Raw genomic sequence first — 22,076 nt, 5'->3', positions numbered from 1 at the left:
GATTATGCACTGTGGACAACTGTGATAGGACCATAAAGTAATTTATAACTTATTTGTTCATGAAAGAAAGACAGCTTTTTTGGATATAACTCCTCTCCGAACCCCATGCAAGACCTGAAATGACACAAAGAAACAAGATTTACAGCTGGAACAGAGTTCTCTGCTTCTCCATTCCACCCTTCCACTCCCACTCCTGTCCACTGGCACGCTGGATGCCCTTATCAACACGGCGCAGCTTCAAGGTGAACCGGGGTCCCAGTTCCTGCAGACCAGTACGGATGCCCTCGGCACCCTCCATTTCCTTGCCATCAGCACCAACGACAGCCTTCTCGGTCTCACGCTTCTCACGGAAAACGTAACGGTGGCGACGGACGAAGATGTAATCACGCTGGTTGTGCAGAGTGACGACCTGTCTGCCTTCGAACTCTGGCTGAGGTGGGAAAAGAGCACGGAACAAGTGCGCGGTGAGGATACCAAGAGGAGTGCGGAAGTTGTTGAGGATCAGCTCGGGCCAGTGCTCGGTGGCACGGCCGTGGCCAGGGAGTCGCTTTCCTTCGACCCAGTTGCTGATGGTGAAGTGGAAGGTTGGACCAACGGGCAGGTGAACCATTGTCAGGCCACTGGGCTTTTTCTGGTCTTCCTGCAACACGACCACTGCTGTGAAGTTGCGGTTGGTTGCAAATTTGGAAATCTCGCGGATGGAGAACTTGTGCGAGTATCTGTGCGCCGTGCGACGAATATACACACTGTTCGGGAACATGTCGGTCAGGATCTCGGCTTCGTTGTGGAGAGTGGAGTTGATAGCGGTGGTGATGAGGATTTTGGGGGTGGGCGGCGGGCCCTCGGTGAAGAGCGTAGGGAATTTGGCGGCCAATGCCTCGGGGGCGAGGCTCAGGTTTGCGCTGCGTGTAGACTGAGTAGGCTCTGTAGCACGCTCTGAGGCCGTCGGGAGAGAGTTGGTCTTCTTGCGGCTCTCTTTTTGCTCGCCGTCCTTTTCTTCCTCCTCGTCTTCATCGTCTGATGCAAGCATACTGTCCACTGACTCGTTGTCTGATTCGGGAGCTTCGCTGTCATCCTCGCCCTCTTCGAATGGGCGGTTCAATTCGTCTTCTTCTTCCTTCTTGGCGCGCTTGATGCGCTCAACGTCAACGCTTAATCCCAGGCCAGTTTCCTCGGTGTCGTTGTCGGCTTCGTTCCAGATACGCTTCCGCTCGAGAGTCAGAGGAATGTTGCGCTTCAGACGCTCCTCCTTGAGCTTAGGGTTCTTGGCTTCCTCCTTCTTGAAGGCGTAGCGCTCTTCTCGGCGCGCAGCGTCCTTAGCACGCTTGCGCTTGACATGGTTCATCTTGCGCCGAAGCTTGTTCTTGGTCTTCTCATCACCCATGACGCCCGGAGGCGGTTTCCCTACACCTTTGAGACCCATAATTGCAAGCTGGCGAGTAAAAAGTGCTGCTGTAGAAGGTCAGTAGAAAATGTTCAAGATCGTCGGGAAATAAATTATTTCGGACAATCGTTTCGCCGGAGCGACAATCTGCGATTCGGCCACTTGTTGCTTGGGCAGCGGGAGATCTCCCTGGGAAAAAGAAATAAAATAAGCCAAATTCCAGCGTCAATTGCCCGCGTTCTTTCTATTCCTCATTCTTTGTTCATTGTCCTCTCGGTGGTGAGGGACTGCATGGTGGATGACTCAATTGCCGCGCCTGCGATTTCCCCCCCCGCTCTTTTCTTTCCCCTCCGTCCCTCCTTCGCTCTCAACTCAGGACTTTCACCTCTCCCCCGAAGCCGAAACGAACCCCCAAGATGGCCACTGTCAACACCAAGACGGGCCAGTCCGTTGACCGGACGGTCCTGGACTCCATGCTCCGTCGCCGCATGTTCTACACCCCCTCCTTCGAAATTTACGGTGGTGTGTCTGGTCTGTACGATTACGGCCCACCAGGAACCGCCTTGATCGCCAACATGACCGACTTGTGGCGCAAGCACTTTGTGCTCGAGGAGGACATGCTCGAAGTCGACACCACCATGTTGACCCCCCACGAGATTCTCAAGACCAGTGGGCACGTGGACAAGTTCGCCGATTGGATGTGCAAGGACCCCAAGACTGGCGAGATCTTCCGTGCCGATCACTTGGTTGAGGAAGTGCTGGAGAACCGCCTTAAGGGTGACAAGGAGGCTCGTGGCCAGAAGGTGGTCGTGGACGAGGAGAAGGAGGCCAAGAAGAAGAGAAAGGCCAAGGGCACCGAGGCCAAGAAGCTGGACGACGCTCTTGTCAAGGAGTATGAGGAGACTCTCGCCCAGATTGACAACTACGGTGGCCCCGAGTTGGAGGAGCTCATCAAGAAGCACGACATCCGCAACCCCGTCACCGGCGGCGAGGTGCTTCCTCCCGTCTCCTTCAACCTCATGTTCCAGACCTCTATTGGTCCTAGCAGCAACATGCCGGGTTACCTGCGCCCCGAGACCGCTCAGGGTCAGTTCCTGAACTTCGCCAAGCTGTTGGAGTTCAACCAGCAGTCCATGCCCTTCGCCTCTGCTTCCATTGGCAAGTCTTTCCGTAACGAGATCTCCCCCCGTGCTGGTCTTTTGCGTGTGCGTGAGTTCTTGATGGCTGAGATCGAGCACTATGTCGACCCCGAGGGTGGCAAGAAGCACGCCCGCTTCGAGGAGGTCAAGGACGTTGAGATGACCCTGCTTGATCGCAATGTGCAGCTTTCCGGCAGCACCAAGCTGACCAAGATGACCATTGGCCACGCCGTTGAAACCGGACTTGTCGACAACGAGACTCTGGGTTACTTCTTGGCCCGTATCCAGTCCTTCTTGATGAAGCTTGGTGTCGACCCCACCAAGCTGCGCTTCCGTCAGCACATGGCTAACGAGATGGCCCACTACGCCACCGACTGCTGGGATGCCGAGTTGCAGACCAGCTACGGATGGATTGAGTGTGTCGGCTGTGCCGACCGTAGTGCTTACGATCTGACTGTTCACAAGAACAAGACTGGTGCCCCTCTTGTCGTACGCCAGTCTCGTGCTGAGCCTTTGCGCATTGAGGAGTACCAGATCGACCTTGAGAAGAAGAAGTTCGGTCCTCGCTTCAAGAAGGATGCTAAGACCGTCGAGAATGCCATCGATGCTCTGTCCCAGGAGCTGCGCGAGAAGCTGTCCCTGGACCTCGAGAAGAACGGCAAGATTGAGGTTGATGTTGCAGGTGTCGGCTCCGGCAAGGTTGAGCTGGAGAAGGACCTCATCAAGATCGAGAAGCGTACTCGCGTTGAGAACGTCCGCGAGTACACCCCCAACGTCATCGAGCCCTCGTTCGGTATTGGCCGTATCTTGTACAGCATGATCGAGCACTCGTACTGGTCCCGTGCCGGTGATGAGTCCCGCGGTGTAAGTCTTTTTTTTCTCTCTCGCTATTTTCCTACTCTTGTACTAACTACAATAGGTCCTTTCTTTCCCCCCTGCTGTCGCCCCTACTAAGGTCCTGCTGGTCCCCCTCTCTACCCACGCCTCCTTCAAGCCCCTGACCCAGCGTCTTACCAGCAAGCTGCGCAAGCTTGGTGTTTCCAACCGTGTTGATGACTCCTCTGCCAGTATCGGTAAGCGTTACTCCCGTAACGACGAGTTGGGCACACCCTTCGGTGTCACTGTCGACTTCCAGTCCGTTCAGGACAGCACCTTCACTCTCCGTGACCGTGATACCACCAAGCAGGTTCGTGCCAGCGAGGATGATATCCTCCAGGCTATCAAGTCTCTCGTTGACGGTGACGAGACCTGGGAGGACATCCGCAAGCGCCTGCCCGAGTTCACTTCCCAAGAGATCGAGTAAAGTGCGTACTAGAGTATATAAAATACCATTTTCTTTTTACTTCTACATATTCAATCATCCAAAATCAAGTAAATTGTCCGTCTGGTTATGCATATAACTCAATCTTTACGCTAAATCACAATGCTTGATCCGAGCGCCAAGAATCCGGGGCACTGGACCTCCGTCATCCATCTGTCCTCTTTATTTCTCCGACTCTCCAAGAGAACCAACAATGGCGCCCACAATACACTCGGCCAAATTGACACTCTCGTGTCCGCTCTTCGCAGCTGACTTCGACCCGCGCAACAACGGTCTACTGCTCGTCGGCGGCGGAGGCGGCGAGGGGCGCAGCGGAGTTGGAAACAAGATCGCAAGTTTCACCTTGACGAGAAGCACAGCTGTCTCTGTACGTCCATGCTAACTGTTGTACTTCTTTACAGTCTCTCCTTGACACTTCGCGTCGCAATGAGGTCACCGAGGCCGTTGAGCTGAGCTTATCGCGTGATGAAGATTCGGTGACGTCGCTGGTTGCCGCGCCGCTGGGTGGTGATGCGGCGGGCTCACTAGTCACATTGGCTGGGATCAACAGCTCTGTGGCAGAGCAGAAGAAGAACAATAACCAGCACATGCGCGCGTTTCGTTTCAAGGCACCACAGAAGAACCGAGTTCTTGCTGCTTCCCAGGATGCGGAGTCGCCGGACAAGCAAAAGACCCAAGACGAGAAAGACACTAAGTCTGAGGAAGTTATTACACCCGGAAGAGCAACAACTCTGTCGCAAGCTTCACTGTTCCGCACGAAGAGCGGGCCAGGCTCATCGGATACGTACCAACGCGTGACCAGACTCTCGCCGTGGCCCAAGGGAAAGAATAGCGAGAAACACACCCGGATTGGAGCCATTACAACGGGCCTGGCAGCATCTGGTGAAATCGTATTCTTTCGTGTCACCGAAACTCCGAGTGAGACAGACGTCATTGGTCGTATTCAATTAAGCGGCAATGAAGAGGCCGAGGATATCGACTTTGCCAGTCTCGAAAACGACCCCGAGCGAACAGAAGACGCTCCTGGCCAGTTCCGTGTGGCTTATACAAATGGAGTGGATATCATGGTTGGCGAGATATTCTCGTTGAACAAGTCCAGCAGCTCCCCCGAGGTCCGCTGCGTCTACACTGTTCCCCTGCCAGCCAGTGGAGCTCGCACACGCCCCAAATTCCGCGCGCTGCGCTTCCTCTCCCCCGCACCCTGCTTCTCTTGCAAAATGCACCGGATCGTGGGGGTAGTGAGCTCGTTCTTCTTCAACTTTCAACAGAAAGCGAGGGCAAGCCTCAAATCCTACGTCGCCGCAAGCTCCCCAAGTCTGTGAAGATCGGCCTAGGTCTGGACATATGCCAATTGGGAACCAATCCCCAAGGCCAACAACAGACCATCATCGCAATCAGCGGCAGCGATAACTCCATCCCTCTATTCACACTGGAATACGGACCAAACCGCGGATACAGCAACTTCCGCCCCTACTCAACCATCCGCGATGTCCACCCCTTCTCAATGACAAAGCTGACCTTCTCAACCTTCACCGCACCCTCGCACCCCATAGGCCCAGAAGTCGGGCCGCAGAACGTGAAGCTCGCCTCCGTCAGCATGGGCAACACAGTCGTCGTGCACACATTCCCCCTCTCCCCATTCCCAACATCCTCCCGCACCCCCCGCTACGTCCTAGCCATCCCCGGCCCACCCGCAATCTGGGAATTAATCTACAGCATCCTCATCCTCCTCTTCTCAATCTCAGCCATCTGCTTCGCAATGCTAGCATTCGCCGAAATCCGCGGCGGCACGCCTCCATTCCTAGGCGCCACCGAGTGGCTCCCAGTCGGTCTGCGCGATATGATCGCCGGCCAATACATCCCTCCTCCACCGGATCGCCAAACATACCTCGACACTCTGCTTGCGCCACGTCCTGAAGGAACCACCGACATCCCCGTCGCGCGGATCCACCCCGACCTAACCAAGCAAGAGAAAGAACGACTCGAATCCCTCCGTTCGATCTTGGACCGCGTCCACAATGCCGGCGCTGCACCGGCAGACCTGGAAACCGCCACCCCGCACGACGTCTCGGTCATTGTGCGGTGCCACGAGGCAGGCCACGGCGCCGAAGAGAGCATCTTCGTCGAGACGGCTGTGTCAGCGCGCCATAATGGCATCTATGATGAGGAGAAGTTGCGCGCCTGGACTGATCTTTCCGAGGAGGATCGGGATATCTGGAGGCAGAGACTTGTTGATGCTGGACGGTGGACGGCGGCTGAGGGGGAGAGTATCCTGTTAGGTGTTTTGTTTGGGACTGCTTGTCGGGAACTGGGTGGTGCTGTTAGAGCTGGATTGCCTTGATTGTGATATTGGGGGGAGAAGAAAAATGTGGATCGAGCTAGGGCTTGGGTTGGATTGGTTGGATTGCTCTGTTTTGACATGTTATGTTGTAGGATGAGTGGTTGGGTTCGTTTCTTGGGGTTGGATTTGTTGTTTGACATTTTGGGTTACTTTACGTCTGAATGATTTATTGGGTTTCATAGTCTGTCTGGTCATATTGTATACTTGTGTTGTGGTGAACTTTATCTCCGAACATGGATTGATATTCTTGTGCCTTAGGGCCTATTGTTCATACGAGGAAGGAGAAAGGGTGAATGAAGTGAAACTCAAATTTTGTTGTCTCAAATCCCTCTTATTACAAGAGGGTTTGATTGCTAAGAGACCAGAGAAGTAGAAAACGGACTAAATCCGTGTCTGCGAGAGCAGCGCACATAATACAGTGCAAGTGCAGGATCGTGAAAGTCATTGGGGGGGGGGGAAACATGAGATGTCTTTTGCGCAGGCATCCAACAAAATGAAATCTGCAAAAAAAAATAGAAAAAAAAGGGGGAGGAGAAAAGAAAATTGGAAAACAGATCAAACGCCATGAATTATCGCCCAGGATTGTGTGTATGAGAGTAGCAGAGTATCTCCAAGGGAATTGGAGAGAAACAAGCACAAAACAGGAAAAGAGCAAGAAACAAGGATATCCTTGTTGCTGTTGATATCGTGAAGGAACATGAATGTGAACATCTAAACGAAGGTGCGCGCGCGTAAATGGGACCCGTATGTGCTCCAAGGATTGCTGTAAATCAATTACTGGCCATTGGCCTTCTTCCAGCGTAGGAGCTCGGCCAAGCTGGCCAAGCTGCAGCCCATCTGCAGGAATTCGTGAGCCAAGAGCTCGTCAGCCGTGGCACGGCTGCGGACATCGACGCAGAGGCAGACGCTCAGGAAGGCCTTGAGTTCCTTGCTTAGCTTCTCGGGCTTCTTGAGGCGGGGAGTTCCGTTGGTTGCGATGAGATAAAGGGCCTTGAGCGGCTCTTCGTTAAGATATGGGGGTTCAGACTCAATCATTTCAATGGCCATAATTCCCAGTGACCAACAGTCGACCTTGGGACCATACTGCTTTTGCTTGACAACCTCGGGGGCCATCCAGTAAGGAGTACCAACCATGGTGGCACGCTTGCTCTTGGACTCGGTCAGCTTGGCACAGAAACCGAAATCGGTAATCTTGACGTTGCCGACGCGGTCAAGAAGGACATTGTCACTCTTGATATCACGGTGGATAATGTTCTGGCTATGAAGATGAGCCAATCCTCTGCAGGTCTTTGCGAGAAAAACAAGTTAGTATTTGCGAGTAAAACATGTAGTATAGCTGACTTACCTCGAGACAAATGGTTGCAATTTGGTCCTCGGAAATGACTTGGTTGTTGTCAATCACATCGGTCAGAGCACCGCCCTCCATGAACTCCATAACAACCCAGAGCTCATTGCTCGATTCCTGCAAAAATGAATCGAGGAAGTTGACAATGTTGGCATGCTGACTGTCCTTCATGACAATAATTTCGTTGACGATCAACTCCTTACGGGGCTGGCTACGCAGATCCATTTGCTTGATAGCGACCTGGCATCTAGCACCGTACTGGCGGTAGAGCTCTTTGGCAACGCCCGAGGTGGCACCCTCCTTAACACGTGCGACATACACGGATCCGGAGGCACCCTGTCCAATCTTGCGTTGCTTGCTGTATGATTCGTTGGGGTTGTCCTTGGACACGACCGAGCGAAGTCGATCCATGACCTCGTTCTCGGACATGGCGGACATGCGCACCTCCTTCTGGCGCGGCTCCGGCTTCTTGGTCAAAGCAGCTTCGGCTTGGCGAACGCCATCGGGGACATTCTGCTTGGCTCCATTTTGCTTGTTGGCAATGTTCAGAGGCTTGACGGCCTGAACAGGGGCAGGCAGACGTGTTGGAGGAGGTCCCTGGGCCTGCTGACCCTTGGCGCCATTCTGTTGAGAACGGGCTGCAGAGTCCTGAGCGCGAGGATCGTTAGGGGGATAGCGCGAGCTTGGAGAGCCTTGGCGATCATCGGTTCGTGGTGCACCAGGAGCACGGGGAGCAGCTTGGCCATACGGGCTCTGCGAAGGCGGTGCTGGTGCGGGTCGCTGTGCGGTTAACTGTCGCGGGTCTTGAGCACGAGCACCAGCTCCTGGGGCCTGAGGGGCTGGACGACTTGGCTGGTAGCGGCTGTTGCTAGATGAATCTTCTCCACCATAGCCACCGAGTTCCTGCTTAGCCATAGGCGTACGGCTTTGGGGGATGGACTGGTTATAGGCATCTTGTTCCTCCTTACGACGGAGATCATCTAAACGTTGGCGCTCCTGCTCAGCCAGCTCTTTAAGGTGTTCGGCTTGTTTCTGCTGTTCAGCGGCACGATCGGACTCTCTGCCTTGCGAAGGGGAGGAAACCGAGCGCATAGCATCAGACTGCTTTGATTGGCCGCTATCAAGCCGTTGCGCTGGTCCTGGTGGAGGAGGTCGTGGGGGGGCGATGGAATTTCCGACACTATTGCCATATGACTTGGCTCCATTGCCGGAAGGTGTGTTCATACCAGAATAATATTGAGGGTTCTGCTCACGCATCTTGATGTCTGAATAGAATTCAAGGACCTCAATGACGGCCTGTGGGTTCTTCTTGTAATCTTCCTTGGTAATGGCTGATGCTGTCAGAAGCTTCTCCCATTCTGGTGGCAAGCCCACAAAGGCACCAGTCTTGGGATCAAACCCGACATGAACGCGGTGACTGAAGTTGGTTGGATTGCTGACTCCGCCCATACCAGGGCATCGCTCATAGATCTTGTCAATCCATTCATAAATTTCGTCGTCGGATTTGACTTCACAGGTGATGGTTTTGGTGGGCAGGTCGCGAGTAAGGAGAACAGATTTCGACGAGGCATCTTTTGGATTGGCGAGACGAGTCACCTCGAAAGCCATCTTAGATTCCTCCGAGCGGGCCACCGCAGTAACAGACGAAAGTGGGAAGGAGATCACCACCTTGCTCGAGTCGTTCTTCAGGAATTCGAGTTTGTACTCCCGCAAGATCAGATATCTCGAGTTCCATGTCGCCAAGAACTTGTCTTCTTTGCAACGAACATGACCTTCTTTGATAATGGTGATTCCACTTTGGGTATTGCTCCGACTCATGGCGAGAGATGGGCTACTGGTATTGGGAAACAGCGAAAGATTGGCCGATCCCGGGCCCGGGGTACTTGGCGAGTCCAAAGTCATCTGGCCAAAAGAGGCAGTGGCATTGTTGGTGGGCAGAGTCAACTGAGGAGGACGATCGGTCGGGGGGCGGGGAGCGGGCCCCGGATTCATGAACTGATCGGGAGAGTACATGTTGCTGTGCATTGTAAGTGGCATGTCTAGAGAAGAGGAGAGGAGTGGACGGACTTTCCGTAGGATGTCATAATTCAAGGGGGAACGAATGCGCCGAGACCTCCTGAGGTCAGGACTAAGAAATAGTTAGTCCAGGGGATGGGTTTCACAGGTACAGGCACAGGCACAGGCACAGGCCCAGCATTGATCTCAAGCGTATACAAACGGAATGTCGAGTACGAGCATAAGGAGTCAGAAAAAGACCGGGGGATCATACCAGAGAAATAATCAGGAGCTGTCCTCGCACTGCGAGGATGCTCAACGAAACGCAGTGATCAAAGCGAGGGTGGAAGATGAAGTTGGTGGGGGGAAGAAGGTGAAAGGGGTCCCCTGAGATGGAGACGTTCATCTACAGAAAACAAGCCTCTGCCAATCACGGGAGCAGCAACAAAACAGGAACATTGTATGGTGAGAATTTCATGGTGCTCGCATATGTTACAATTCTATGTTTATGGCTCTCCAAAGGGATGGTTGAATTTCAATAGGCCATTTAGCCCTCCAACCCATCCCTCGTGGGCCTCACAGCCCACACTTCTCCGCATAACGCTGGGTACACCACCCTGCCATTCATTCTCGCCGTGACGCATCTCTTCATTCCAAACTCGAACTTCCATGCCGACTGCCATCCCTTGGCCCAGGTTGACCCCATCTAGACTGACTTCCAGTTCACGCCCGCGATTCTTCTCGCTGAGTCGCAGGGTGATAGGCGTACTGGAAGGGAGGACCAATGGGCGGAAGCTGAGGCTACGCGCGCAGATCGGCGTCAAGAGAATGGCTGGGACTAGTGGATGCACAATGCTACCCCCACTGCTGAGGCTGTATGCAGTACTCCCGGTCGGGGTGGAGATGATAATGCCGTCAGCCACGGCTTCGGTCAGGAAGCGCCCTCCAACAAACACATCCACTACTGCTAAATGCGGTTCCTTGCCGCGGTGGATGAGGAGCTCGTTCATCACATAGACTCCCTGGCCCTGATCTGTTTTGGTCCGGATTGGGGTAGCTTCGACGCCGTCGGCGGTAAAGAGCCCAACTTTCAGCCGATTGCGCATCAAAATGCGTGCCCCGCGAGTTGAGCCCATGGACTTTCCTCGAACAGAAGACCATCCTGTTGGACCCATCTCGGATTCTTGCCCTAATAATTCCGTTGTTTCGGCGGGCTTTTCAAGCACCGGGGTGCGATCTCCTGCCCCAGCTCCAGACATGTAGACTTCTCGAAAGGCTCTTTTGAATTCAGAGAATTTCCATTCACTCAGGAATCCTAATGTGCCCATGCTAAATGACAAGACAGGTGGAACATTTGAGCAGGTTGCAAAAAGCGAGGAGGCATGTAAGATGGTGCCATCTCCGCCTAATGTCACCGTAAGGTCAACTTTCTCATGCAATGCGGTTGGCTTCTCGTCGAGGCAGGCTGAATAGACGGGGAAAGGGAGTGATGAATGTACTTCGGCAGCGGTCTTCGACTCGAGAATGATTCGGATGGATGGGTATGCGGAGGAAATATGACTGGGGAAATTAGAAAATGAGGGTGTGCAGTCACTTGGAAAACTCTGGAACTTACTTTACAAATTCAATCAGAGAATCAGTCACAGCTGGTGCGCAATCCTTGCGCACCAGGAAGATGTTGCGTGGCGGTGCCGGCCACTGAAGAGAAAGAAGCTCCCCATCACAGGATTCTACCAGAATCAGCCTCAGATCAAACGGATGACCACTCAGTCACCTCAAAGACCCACACCTTGGTATTTTGGGATCAGGCGCTGGGATAAAGCGCCGATGTCTTTGATCTCGTGACGCGGTATAGATGTGGAGAAGCAGCGAACAGAAGTGCGGAAGATGCGCTGCATGGTAAAGGTTGGCCTATGCAGGTGCTGATCAGCCAGGAGACCGTGATTTGGGTTGATTTGTGCTCACATCAATCCATGTTATAGCCCAACTATCCAGAGATGGGGGACAATTGTTAAGTCAAGTAGGAGTTCCAACAGGACAAAGCTAGAGCTTGTAAGGCGGAGTAAACAGTTGACCGCCTTGGGGGGGTGTGGTGACGTTATGTAGGTTGGGCTGTCACGGGTTCGATCTGCTAACGTTAACTCCGAGCCCACACTGGATCATTTCTCCCGGCCTTCCGGGGGATCCTTTTGTCTACTTCTAACTCCTAGTCCTCAGTCTTGGAACGCCTTGAGCGTCTTCATATCCGTTCACACACCCATCCCGAGTGGGCTCTGCGCGCTCCCCTCATACTTCGGCTCCCCCGGACTCGGTTCCAGCTCCAAGGATCTTGGGATCTCCAGCTCCCAGATCCCACACAACTCAAATTCCAATACGTAAACATGGAGTCATCCGAGATTCGACAGCGTAACCAAATCAAGAATACCAACGAGCTTCAACGAGTCTACACAAAGCTGCCCTCAGAGCCTCGTCTCAAGCATGGCATTCCCATGCAGGTCCTGCGGTCCCTGCTGCTCGCAACGTGGTTTAATTGTTGTTGTGTTGCCATCTGTGTGACACAGTTGATCGGGTCTCCGCTATATTTTGTCAACAAAAGTTGGTATTACTCATATATGGCATACACAAAACAATGCTTTGGGCTGGTGATCACGGCTGCTACCCATTGGGCTTCTCCGACCCTTCTCCGAGTCAGTGGTGATGAAAGTGTTCGCGGTCAAATCCATCTCTCAAAAGATGGATTGTTGGAGACATGTTTTCCAGAACGGCTAGTGATGATCTCGAACCACCAGGTCTACACCGACTGGATCTACCTTTGGTGGGTTGCATATACCAACACGATGCACGGCCGCATCTTTATCATCCTAAAGGAGTCACTCAAGTATCTTCCCATTGTGGGTACGGGCATGATGTTCTATGGTTTCATCTTCATGGCTCGCAAGTGGCAGTCTGACAGGCCAAGGCTTCAGCACCGGTTGGAGAAGCTGAAGACACGACTCACTGGATCTAATTCAGCCCGCCCACAATTTGATCCAATGTGGCTGCTTATCTTTCCCGAGGGAACAAATTTGTCTACCAACACGAAGGGCCGCAGTGACGCCTTTGGAGAGAAAATGGGTTTGCCATCCTTCAAGCATCAGATTCTCCCGCGTTCTACAGGACTGTTCTTCTGTCTCCAGCAACTACGAGGAACTGTAGACTGGGTGTATGATTGCACCATCGCCTATGAAGGACCACCGTATGTTTTCTCCTACAAATTTCTCTATTGATACTCACTGTTGTTTAGTAAGGGAAGCTACCCCGACAAATACTTCACACTTCGCTCCACATTCTTACAAGGAAGACCGCCAACCTCGGTCAATATGCATTGGAGACGTTTCGCAGTTTCCGAAATTCCTCTTGATGACCAGAAAGTCTTTGAAGCCTGGCTGATACAGCGTTGGGCTGAAAAAGATGAACTCATGGATCAGTACTTCGAAACAGGTCGTTTCCCATCTGATTTGGCTGGTTCGATCAAGGCCGACCATGCAACAGATGGACAGGCAGTTGCTGCGTCGGATGGCTATGTAGAGTCCTACGTTCGTCTGCACCATTGGATAGAGCTCGGTCTGATCTTTGCGGCTCTGCTCAGCGTTGGTCTCATTTGCAGGTTCATCACCAGCTGGCTGTGAATTGGATATTCTGGGAATTCTGGACATGGGATATCACCTTAAGAATCAGTAAATTATATTAGTATTAGCTATTATTCCCATATATATCGATATACATTTTGATGCCTTTGATGCGACATTGTACCAAGGTGGCTGATGTGGCGGTGCAGGCCAGCCACTCCTCTCAATTCTCAACTTCTCCATCGCCGCGTTGCTAACCTCCGAGACTCACTTTCGCGTTTTCTCCGACTAAGAGGTCGCTAACCTCGTTTGACCCAAATCTGACCTCGTTTGATGGACCGCTTCATTCGATCATGAGTTGAGGCTCCAACAATTCTACACACATTCGCAATAGTGGCCTCATCCCTCCCGACGCCTCGAAGATGGCGCCTCTCGAAAATGGCCATTCCAATGGCCTCAATGGCGATTCTACCTCCGCCACGAACCCTCTGAGCAACATTCGCTTTTCCGATATCCCCGATGCCATCGATATTCCCGCATCCAGCTTCGACAGTGAAGTTGAAGTCAGCTTGCTTGAGCTCCCCGACGACCCGACCGAGCTTTGCACTCTTCTGGAAAACGAAAAAGCGGCCAAGAACTTTTGGGTGATCATTGCGCTTGCTTATGCCAAGCGAAAGCAGTTCGATCATGCCATCGATATTCTGAACAAAGGTCTGGCCTCTGTGGCCCACGGAGCAACAAAGGAGAAACTCGGTCTGCTTGGCTGGGTCTGCTGGCTTCTCATGCTGAAGAGTCGATATGCTCCACGAGTCGCTCCAGATGGAGAACTATACTCTGAAGCAAAGACCAAGGATCACTACCTCCAACTTGCAACTTCAACGTTGAACGAGGCATCGCGTCTGAACCCGGCTTATCCGCCTCTTTTCCTAGCGCGTGGCGTCCTCTGTCTCCTCCGCGCATCGCTATACCCTCCCCGTGCTGTTCGACTAGGCGCCATTGACACCTCCGAACGAGTTGAGTCCCTGCGCCAAGCTTTGAAATGCTTTGACGAGTCATCCAAGGCCTTTGGTGGCCGGAACATTATGGCCATCATGGGACGTGCTCGGGCTCATTACATGCTGGGAAGATACCCGGAAGCACTTGAGGGATACCAAAAGGTTCTAGTTAAGATGCCTGGTCTCACAGACCCAGACCCACGTATTGGTATCGGATGCTGCTTGTGGCAGCTTGGATTCAAGGACCAAGCCAAGGCAGCTTGGGAGAGATCTTTGGCTCTGGTAAGCCTTGACTTTCAACCTGTTGTTGTTATACTCTGACTAACGATGGAAATACAGAATCCTGAATCCAAGGTTGCCAACATCCTCCTCGCAGAATACTACCTCTACGACAGCTCCCGTCGAGCCACCACCGACCCGATGTTCGGCTCATTGTACAAGGTGGCCATGACTCAATATACCCAAAAGGCATTCAAATTAGACAAGGAATACCCGATGACCTGCTCCTTGTTCGCCAGCTACTTCCTCCTGCGCAAACAATATCCGACTGTCGAGACATTGGCACGTAAAGCAATTGAACATACAGACGTCATGCCCATTGCAAGTGACGGTTGGTACCTACTCGGTCGCAAGTCACACTACGAAGGGGATGCTGCTCGTGCTGCGGAATTCTACAATCGTTCTGACCAAGCCCGTGGTGGAGGTGACAAGGGCTACCTCCCTGCCAAGTTCGGCGCTGTTCAGATGCAAATCTCGAACAAGGACTTTGATGGCGCCAAGTTCCGATTGGAGAAGATTGTCCAGCAATCGAAGAACCCGGAGGCAATGATTCTTCTAGGTGCAATTCATGCGGAAGAGATCTTTGCTGCTCAAAAGGCTGGTAGCAAGGAAGACAAGTCGACTGAAATCAAGCGGGCCATCACTCTCTTGGAGTCTGTGCGCTCTATGTGGAAGGATGAGAAGCAAAAGCTTTCGCCTGATGAGTCGGTTTTGGTCTACCTTTCTCGTCTTTATGAGAGCACATCTCCAGATAAGAGCATGCAGTGTCTGACCCAACTGGAGCAGATTCAGATTGCTAGCATTCCCGAAGATGCTCGGCCGGACGGCATCGAAGATGAGGATTCAATGAACGCAGCTCTCAGGGAGAGTCTGCCGCCGCAGCTTCTTAACAACATGGGATGCTTCCTGTATCAGCACGAGAAAATCGCCTTGGCTCGTGGCATGTTCCAGTCCGCGCTGAACGCCTGTGTGCAATCCGAAGACAAGGAGGATGGCACAGATACTGATGCGCTCATCACCACAATCAGCTACAACCTGGGACGAACATACGAATCAGCTGATATGTGGGATGAAGCCAAGAAGGTCTACGAGGGTGTTCTAGAACGTCACAGTGATTACACAGAGGCCAGCGCACGTCTGACCTATATCGCTCTGCGTCAAAGTCCCACAGACGAGGGACCTAAGAAGATCACCCAGCTTTACGAGGCTGAGAACACAGACGTGGAAGTTCGTGCACTGTTTGGATGGTACCTCAGCAAGTCAAAGAAGCGAGTCACCAACATTGCTGAAGATACCGAGCAACGTCACTTCAAGCACACGCTGCAGCATTACGACAAGCATGACCGATATGCGCTGACTGGGATGGGTAATATCCATCTCCTGGCCGCTCGTGACATGCGCCGTGGCACTGACCAGGAGAAGGAGAAGCGCCGCAAGATCTACCAGCGTGCGGTTGAATTCTTCGACAAGGCTCTGCAGCTGGACCCTAAGAATGCATATGCTGCTCAGGGTATTGCTATCGCCCTTGTTGATGACAAGAAAGACCACAGTGCTGCTGTGCAAATCTTGTCCAAGATCCGCGACACACTCAAAGACCCCAGCGTCTACCTCAATTTGGGACATGTGTTTGCCGAGCTCCGACAGTTCTCACGTTCAATCGAAAACTACGAAACTGCATTGGCCAAGGATCGTGCCCGTGATGTGCAAATCTTGGCCTGTCTTGGCCGTGTCTGGTGGCTGCGAGGCAAGCAGGAAGCGAGCTTGGTAGCCATGAAGACAGCACTGGACTACGCTCAGCGTGCCCGCACCGTCTCTCCCGACCAACTCCACCTGCAGTTCAACGTTGCTTTTGTCCAGAACCAGATCGCCTCCCTCGCATACGGTCTACAATCCACCCAGAAGACCCTCCAAGACGTCCAGGAAGCCGCCGATGGTCTCAAAGAAGCCATTGAAACCTTCGAGCGTCTCTCCAAGGAGAAAAACCCGCCATACCCCAGCGCCGCCCTGGAGCAGCGAGCCAACATGGGTCGCACCATCAGCAAGCAGCTCGACCGAGCCATGCAGAGCCAGAAGGAGTACGAGGAGAAGAACGCCGCCAAGCTCCAGCAAGCCCGTGACGCACGCGAAGAAGCCCAACGTGTCCGGGAAGCCGAGCTGCGCAAGGCCCAAGAAGTCGAGACCGAGCGCAAGAAGCGCATCGCCGAGGAGCGCGCCGTGATGGTGGAAGAAGTGCAGCGGCACGCGGCCCAGCGCGCCGAAGATGACCGCGCTCGCGAGGAAGCCGAGCTCACGGCCGACTCGGAGACGGGCGAACAAATCAAACGCAAGAAGAAGCCCGCCGCCAAGCGCAAGAAGAAGGGCGGCGACGACTTCATTGCCGACGACGAGGACGGCGAGGCCGCTCACAGCGGTGCCGAGAGCGGCGGCGAGGCGGCGCCCAAGAAGCGTCGTCGTCTGGGCCGTCGCTCCGAGGGCAAGGCTCCGAGTGGAAAAGCTCAGAAGGAGACCCCGGGCAAGTACAAAAGCAGTGAGATGGTTGTGGACTCGGACGATGAGCCTGCCTCCCCGACTGCCGACCACGACGATCTCTCTGACGACGAGCCTGCGCCGGAAGATGCCGCTCCCCGTCGTCGGGGCAAGGCTTCTCGTCGCATTGCGGATGACGACGACGAGGAGGACGAGGTCGAGGCTGAAGCGGAAGCGGCAGCTGACGTACCTGACAACGACGATGACTTGTTCGGTGAAGAGGATCCCAAGCCTGCTGAGGATACCGAGATGCAGGATTGATTTGTCTCATTACTCCTGAATCTTTTCTTTATTTTGTTTTCTCTGTTGGTCTCTTCATTTCCCAATTTTCCCCGGCGTTAGGGAGGGATGGCATTCAATCTCATCATGATTTGATACTTTCCTCCGGGATTCTTCCATGTGTAATTATTAGCCTGCGTTCTACAAAAACCGAATCTCATATTGACAGTATGGAAAACCAAGTGACCTGACATAGTTACTAACATACTGTAACTTCACTAACAAGGCCCTTTTACTGTACCAAACCACGCCACAAAGCCACCGGGCCTCGGTACCAAGCTTGTCAAACCAAACTCGAAAGGAGCATTTGAACGCTAGTTCTCGATGAATAGATTAAAAACCCGCAAATTAAATGTCCGAGCCCACCGTCCAGGGTCCAGACATCGAAGTCAGACTGTCAGCTGTCAGCTGTCAGCTGTCAGCCCGGTACCAGAGGCAGAGGCAGAGGCCAGCATGTCAAAGACCCAGAAATGCCGAGATAAGAGCGCTGGAACTCAATTCACTTCCAGTCAAACTCAATCACTTACTTATAACTTATAAGTTACAGTTAGTGTCGATGCAAATGTAACGCTGATATAACTTAGGTCCGAGTCATCCTGGAGGACGGGTGTTAGTGTTTGTGTTAGCGTGAGTGTTGATGTTGGTGTTGGTGTTGCTCGTGTGTTCAATGGTCAGATTGTGTGCTTCGTTTCATTCCTCGGACTAGAACTCCGTCTGGACTAGTCGATGGGGCTAAATGTCACCTTGGTGTCTGTCGAGAGGGCTATTGCGGGTGTGGGGGTTGGGGACTCTAGTCGAGATTGGATGATTTCCCATCCTAGTCTTATTTCTCTTCTGACAGTTTGTGGGATATTTGTGTTTTACTGTATTCTGTAGACTGTGGACTGTGTGTCTTTCTCTCTCTCTCTCTCTCTCTCTCTCTCTCTCTCTCTCTCTGTATGTGTGTGTGTGTGTGTGTGTACAGTAGAACAGAACAGCCCTACCCTTCAACTCAAGTGGTAAGTTAAAATCCAGTGCACATGTCACATTTGACAACTCAAGTAATTAAGCGGATATGTCGACACCTGCATGGAAAATAATTCTGCAGCATCAAAGTGAGACAGTGACCACTGTCTCCATAGCTGAAAGCACCATGGACGCAGCCCCAATTCCCACATCGCGCCCGAGGATACTCAAACAACGCATTACCAGAGACACACCGAACCCAGGGATCGATTACCAATATCAATTGTCTGGTCAGGGATTGGATCTGGAAAGACTGACCGGGGGTGGTTTTCACTAGCGGTAGCCGAGTGGTTCGTAGGTGGTTTATAGTGGGAAAGAGAACCAAGGACCGTGTCAGGACTGGACAGTACTCACCTGCACAGGATTTTCTAGAGCGACATTCATCGCTGTCAACGCCATAACTTGTATGCAACTGGTTGGTCTTTCTGGTATGGGCCAAGACGAGGGGATTTGATTGGTTGGGCTAGTGGATCCCACTCTCTTCTCTAGTATATCTTCTCTAGCATATCTTCTCGAGTCAAGCTGAACAAAATGTGGTTCTAGAAGGCATTTTCTGTTCAGCTGGATACCTCGGATTATTAAAATCAGGCTGTACAGGCGTGATTTCCAAGGAAATGGCAGATTTACGGTTTGGGTATTCCCTGGTTCTGCGAAGGATGCGACGTAACCCTAACTTGGATAAGGTTAAGCATGATGGGAGAATCCAACTGCTCCGGTGTATAATCACCAACGCCAACCCAGTCATACAAATATCGCAATAGCAGTTCAACCAACATAGATACTCATTCCCCTATAACGTCAGGTTGAGAAGAAAGAACCCCAGCCAGCGTAGGATCGAAGCGACGAGACCAACCGAAGCGGAATCGCCCAAAAGGTCAAAGATCGGCCACTCATCAACGCATCAACTCGAAGTGACCAGACCGGATCTCCGAAATCTCTGCAAATCTCTCCAAATTCCCACTGTAGCATCCAATGGAATTAAATAGCCAACCACCGCCCCAATTGGCCCTCCAAGATAACCCACTCTTATACCCTCGACCTGACAGACACCCATACATACAGCACCAATCCAACCAAGAAGTGGACACCAGGCCCCGTCATGACAGCACGACAGCCACCACGCCGGAAACATCTCTCAGCCATGGGCAGATACTTAACACCGGGCATTCTCCAGGCAGAGGGCCCATCCACACAGTACATACTCCCTGTCAATCTCGAACCGTTCCTCGCTGGTGAGTCCAATCCAGTCCAACCCGTAGAACCAACCTAGTGATATACCTAGTGATATACTAGAACGGACCCAGCCAAATAACACAATCTGACCAATTCACCAGTCGCATCCTATCATGCGCTACGCCTTCACAGCCCCAGCCCTGCTGGCCGTGACGGTCCTCGCTGTTCCAATCTCTACTTCTGATGATGAGGTCCAGGCTCAAGATCTGGGGATCGATAATCTGGATCTTCCTCAGCTGACGGTTAAGAATATCGGTAAGCGCGATGAGGATCTTTCTATCGACGGCATTGATGCGCCGGGTATTCCTACCCTCACTGTTCCTACGTTGAAATCTAAGCGCGGGGACGGGGATGACGGCCTGCTCGGTGATGTTGATGTCGATATTCTCAAGCGTGGAGATCTCCATGATGGAGATGACGGCCTGCTCGATGGTCTTGGTCTCGATATTCTCAAGCGCGAGGATCTTCATCATGGGGATGATGGCCTGCTCGATGACCTTGGCCTTGACCTCGATATTCTCAAGCGTGATGACGGCGACGCTGACAGCGACCTAATCGAGGCGGCTGTGGACGCGGCTGATGTGCTTGGAAAGCGCGATGAAGATATGACTACTGGTCACGGTCACGGTCACGGCGGCGGCGGCGAAAAGGACGACGACGGCCTTCTGGATGAGGTTGAGCAATTGCTTGACCTCGACGATCTGCTCAAGAAGCGCGATGAAGGTATGACTACTGGTCACGGTCACGGTCACGGCGGCGGCGGCGAAAAGGACGACGACGGCCTTCTGGATGAGGTTGAGCAATTGCTTGACCTCGACGATCTGCTCAAGAAGCGCGATGAAGGTATGACTACTGGTCACGGTCACGGTCACGGCGGCGGCGGCGAAAAGGACGACGACGGCCTTCTGGATGAGGTTGAGCAATTGCTTGACCTCGACGATCTGCTCAAGAAGCGCGATGAAGGTATGACTACTGGTCACGGTCACGGTCACGGCGGCGGCGGCGAAAAGGACGACGACGGCCTTCTTGATGAGGTTGAGCAATTGCTTGACCTCGACGATTTGCTCAAGAAGCGCGATGACGGTCTCCTCACCGACGGCGACGAGAATGGCAGCAACTACAACAACAACGGCAACGATGGCATCCTTGGTACGGGCATCCTCCGCAAGCGAGAGCAGGACAGCACTGATGGACTCATCGGTGGCTTTGACCTGGGGACTCCCGTCATTGATGCCGTCAACGCGTAAATGACACATCTACTGTCATGGCCCGAATTTGAGTATGTTCCCTTTCATACAGTAGTCAGGCAACGCACAGCTCACAAACAATCTAGAATCCCGCTGAACGACTAAAGAAAATGATAGACTTGGATATACAGTATGATCTAGTTAAATTTAATGTCTAATGCAGGGCATTCACTATGCCTGTAATGGAAAGACCCTCTTTCACCTTGGAAATCAACTAGTGCAAGCGCAGTCGATCACACGATAGCACAACTAGTCTATGCAATAGTCCGATCGATGCATCAATATAAGCAAACTGACCAGCAAAGACCCAAACAAACATTCTACAGTATGAAAAGGATCCCCTGCCCAACGGCGCACAAAGCCGGACCATCCCTGCCAGTTCACCGATCAAAATGCCAGGTTACATTCAGGACCTTCCTCTAGTCGCACATCGTCGCAGAAAGAGAGACCGCAGACCGCACCAATTCAATCTCAATTCCGAGCTTTCCAGGGTGACGACTATCATGGCTATTTATGGGAGTAGCCCCAGCACTTACGTTGATAGTGTTCGAATTGCCCCCCTCCAAACTCCACAGGTGGTTCTAACGGGCGATATTCAATCTACTTTACCCAGATAAGCGACCGTTAGCTGTCCAATAGTCTCATTAACTTATATTAGTTAGCTCTACTCCGTCGACGACGGTATGATCTAGTACCGACCTAGACGTAATGGCATCCTGGCAGGTTACATAGGGGGGCTGTCAGGGATATGCTTGATCTATTGATCCTACCCACGTCTGTACCATAACTTACCTACTGTACAAGTTGACCAGCCGGTCCACACGAACCATTCAATGTAAGCGAAGATATGTCGATCTCGGGAAGTGGCCAGGGGGGAAATACAGTGTACAGTGTACAGTACACCGAACCTGTTCGTGGGCGCGTCTTGAGCTCGAACCAACCATTAGCTTCTTAGCTTCGACCTGATACATGGTCCCAAAGTCAAAGCGAAACGTGCCTCGAACCTTGAGAGTTCCAGGGGGTCCTAGCTTCGGCTGTTACAAACAGACGCTGTTATAGATTAAGTTAACGTTTCTGATTTTTGCGCTGTCGACAGTCTAGTAGGGCTGAGCCTACTGTCGAAGTTGCAAAGTCAAACATGGCCGTGTCTTGAGTCTGTGTCTGTACTCTCTCTCGGAGTGCCTATCCTTCCTCTTAATTTCGGGGCATATTCTATTTCCGTAGATCTGGCCTGAACTTGTGGGAACGGGGCGTGAGACGCTTGGACCTGGGACTCGGTTGTTCGCCGATGACGAGATGATCATCACGAACGGCCGGGGATTGCCTTTGACCTTCTCAAAGGGGAGAATAGTGTTAAGAGATGGAGAGGGAGAGAAAGA

The 22,076-nt window shown here is 52.6% G+C and overlaps 7 protein-coding genes across 7 annotated transcripts; 5 read left to right on the top strand and 2 right to left on the bottom strand.

The window, feature by feature from the left end:
- Positions 1 to 139: 139 nt before the first annotated feature.
- On the bottom strand, positions 140 to 1,423 carry N7511_007195 (rRNA-binding ribosome biosynthesis protein RPF1; the record flags this gene model as incomplete). Its single annotated transcript, XM_057129572.1, has 1 exon — positions 140 to 1,423. One exon carries the CDS (start codon positions 1,421 to 1,423, stop codon positions 140 to 142), a length of 1,284 nt encoding a protein of 427 aa, XP_056982640.1.
- A 377-nt stretch (positions 1,424 to 1,800) lies between these two features.
- Positions 1,801 to 3,826, top strand: N7511_007194 (glycine--tRNA ligase; the record flags this gene model as incomplete). The annotated part of the gene is made up of 2 exons (XM_057129571.1): positions 1,801 to 3,387; positions 3,443 to 3,826. 2 exons carry the CDS (start codon positions 1,801 to 1,803, stop codon positions 3,824 to 3,826), a joined length of 1,971 nt encoding a protein of 656 aa, XP_056982639.1.
- Positions 3,827 to 4,037: 211 nt separating this feature from the next.
- On the top strand, positions 4,038 to 6,185 carry N7511_007193 (uncharacterized protein; the record flags this gene model as incomplete). The annotated part of the gene is made up of 3 exons (XM_057129570.1): positions 4,038 to 4,205; positions 4,246 to 5,158; positions 5,215 to 6,185. The coding sequence occupies 3 exons, from the start codon at positions 4,038 to 4,040 to the stop codon at positions 6,183 to 6,185; spliced, it is 2,052 nt and encodes a 683-aa protein (XP_056982638.1).
- A 774-nt stretch (positions 6,186 to 6,959) lies between these two features.
- N7511_007192 (serine/threonine protein kinase CLA4) lies at positions 6,960 to 11,423 on the bottom strand (the record flags this gene model as incomplete). The annotated part of the gene is made up of 5 exons (XM_057129569.1): positions 6,960 to 7,133; positions 7,531 to 9,569; positions 10,115 to 11,085; positions 11,141 to 11,255; positions 11,315 to 11,423. 5 exons carry the CDS (start codon positions 11,421 to 11,423, stop codon positions 6,960 to 6,962), a joined length of 3,408 nt encoding a protein of 1,135 aa, XP_056982637.1.
- Positions 11,424 to 11,906: 483 nt separating this feature from the next.
- Positions 11,907 to 13,193, top strand: N7511_007191 (lysophospholipid acyltransferase family protein; the record flags this gene model as incomplete). Its single annotated transcript, XM_057129568.1, has 2 exons — positions 11,907 to 12,760; positions 12,809 to 13,193. The coding sequence occupies 2 exons, from the start codon at positions 11,907 to 11,909 to the stop codon at positions 13,191 to 13,193; spliced, it is 1,239 nt and encodes a 412-aa protein (XP_056982636.1).
- A 362-nt stretch (positions 13,194 to 13,555) lies between these two features.
- N7511_007190 (putative RNA polymerase II transcription elongation factor (Ctr9)) lies at positions 13,556 to 17,194 on the top strand (the record flags this gene model as incomplete). The annotated part of the gene is made up of 2 exons (XM_057129567.1): positions 13,556 to 14,410; positions 14,468 to 17,194. The coding sequence occupies 2 exons, from the start codon at positions 13,556 to 13,558 to the stop codon at positions 17,192 to 17,194; spliced, it is 3,582 nt and encodes a 1,193-aa protein (XP_056982635.1).
- Positions 17,195 to 19,563: 2,369 nt separating this feature from the next.
- Positions 19,564 to 20,697, top strand: N7511_007189 (uncharacterized protein; the record flags this gene model as incomplete). The annotated part of the gene is made up of 1 exon (XM_057129566.1): positions 19,564 to 20,697. The coding sequence occupies one exon, from the start codon at positions 19,564 to 19,566 to the stop codon at positions 20,695 to 20,697; it is 1,134 nt and encodes a 377-aa protein (XP_056982634.1).
- Between the last annotated feature and the right edge of the window lie 1,379 nt (positions 20,698 to 22,076).

Source organism: Penicillium nucicola, assembly GCF_028828085.1.
Source record: "Penicillium nucicola strain IBT 29836 chromosome Unknown utg000007l, whole genome shotgun sequence".
In the NCBI taxonomy this organism is placed as follows: domain Eukaryota; kingdom Fungi; phylum Ascomycota; class Eurotiomycetes; order Eurotiales; family Aspergillaceae; genus Penicillium; species Penicillium nucicola.
This window is presented reverse-complemented; position numbering and strand designations above follow the sequence as displayed.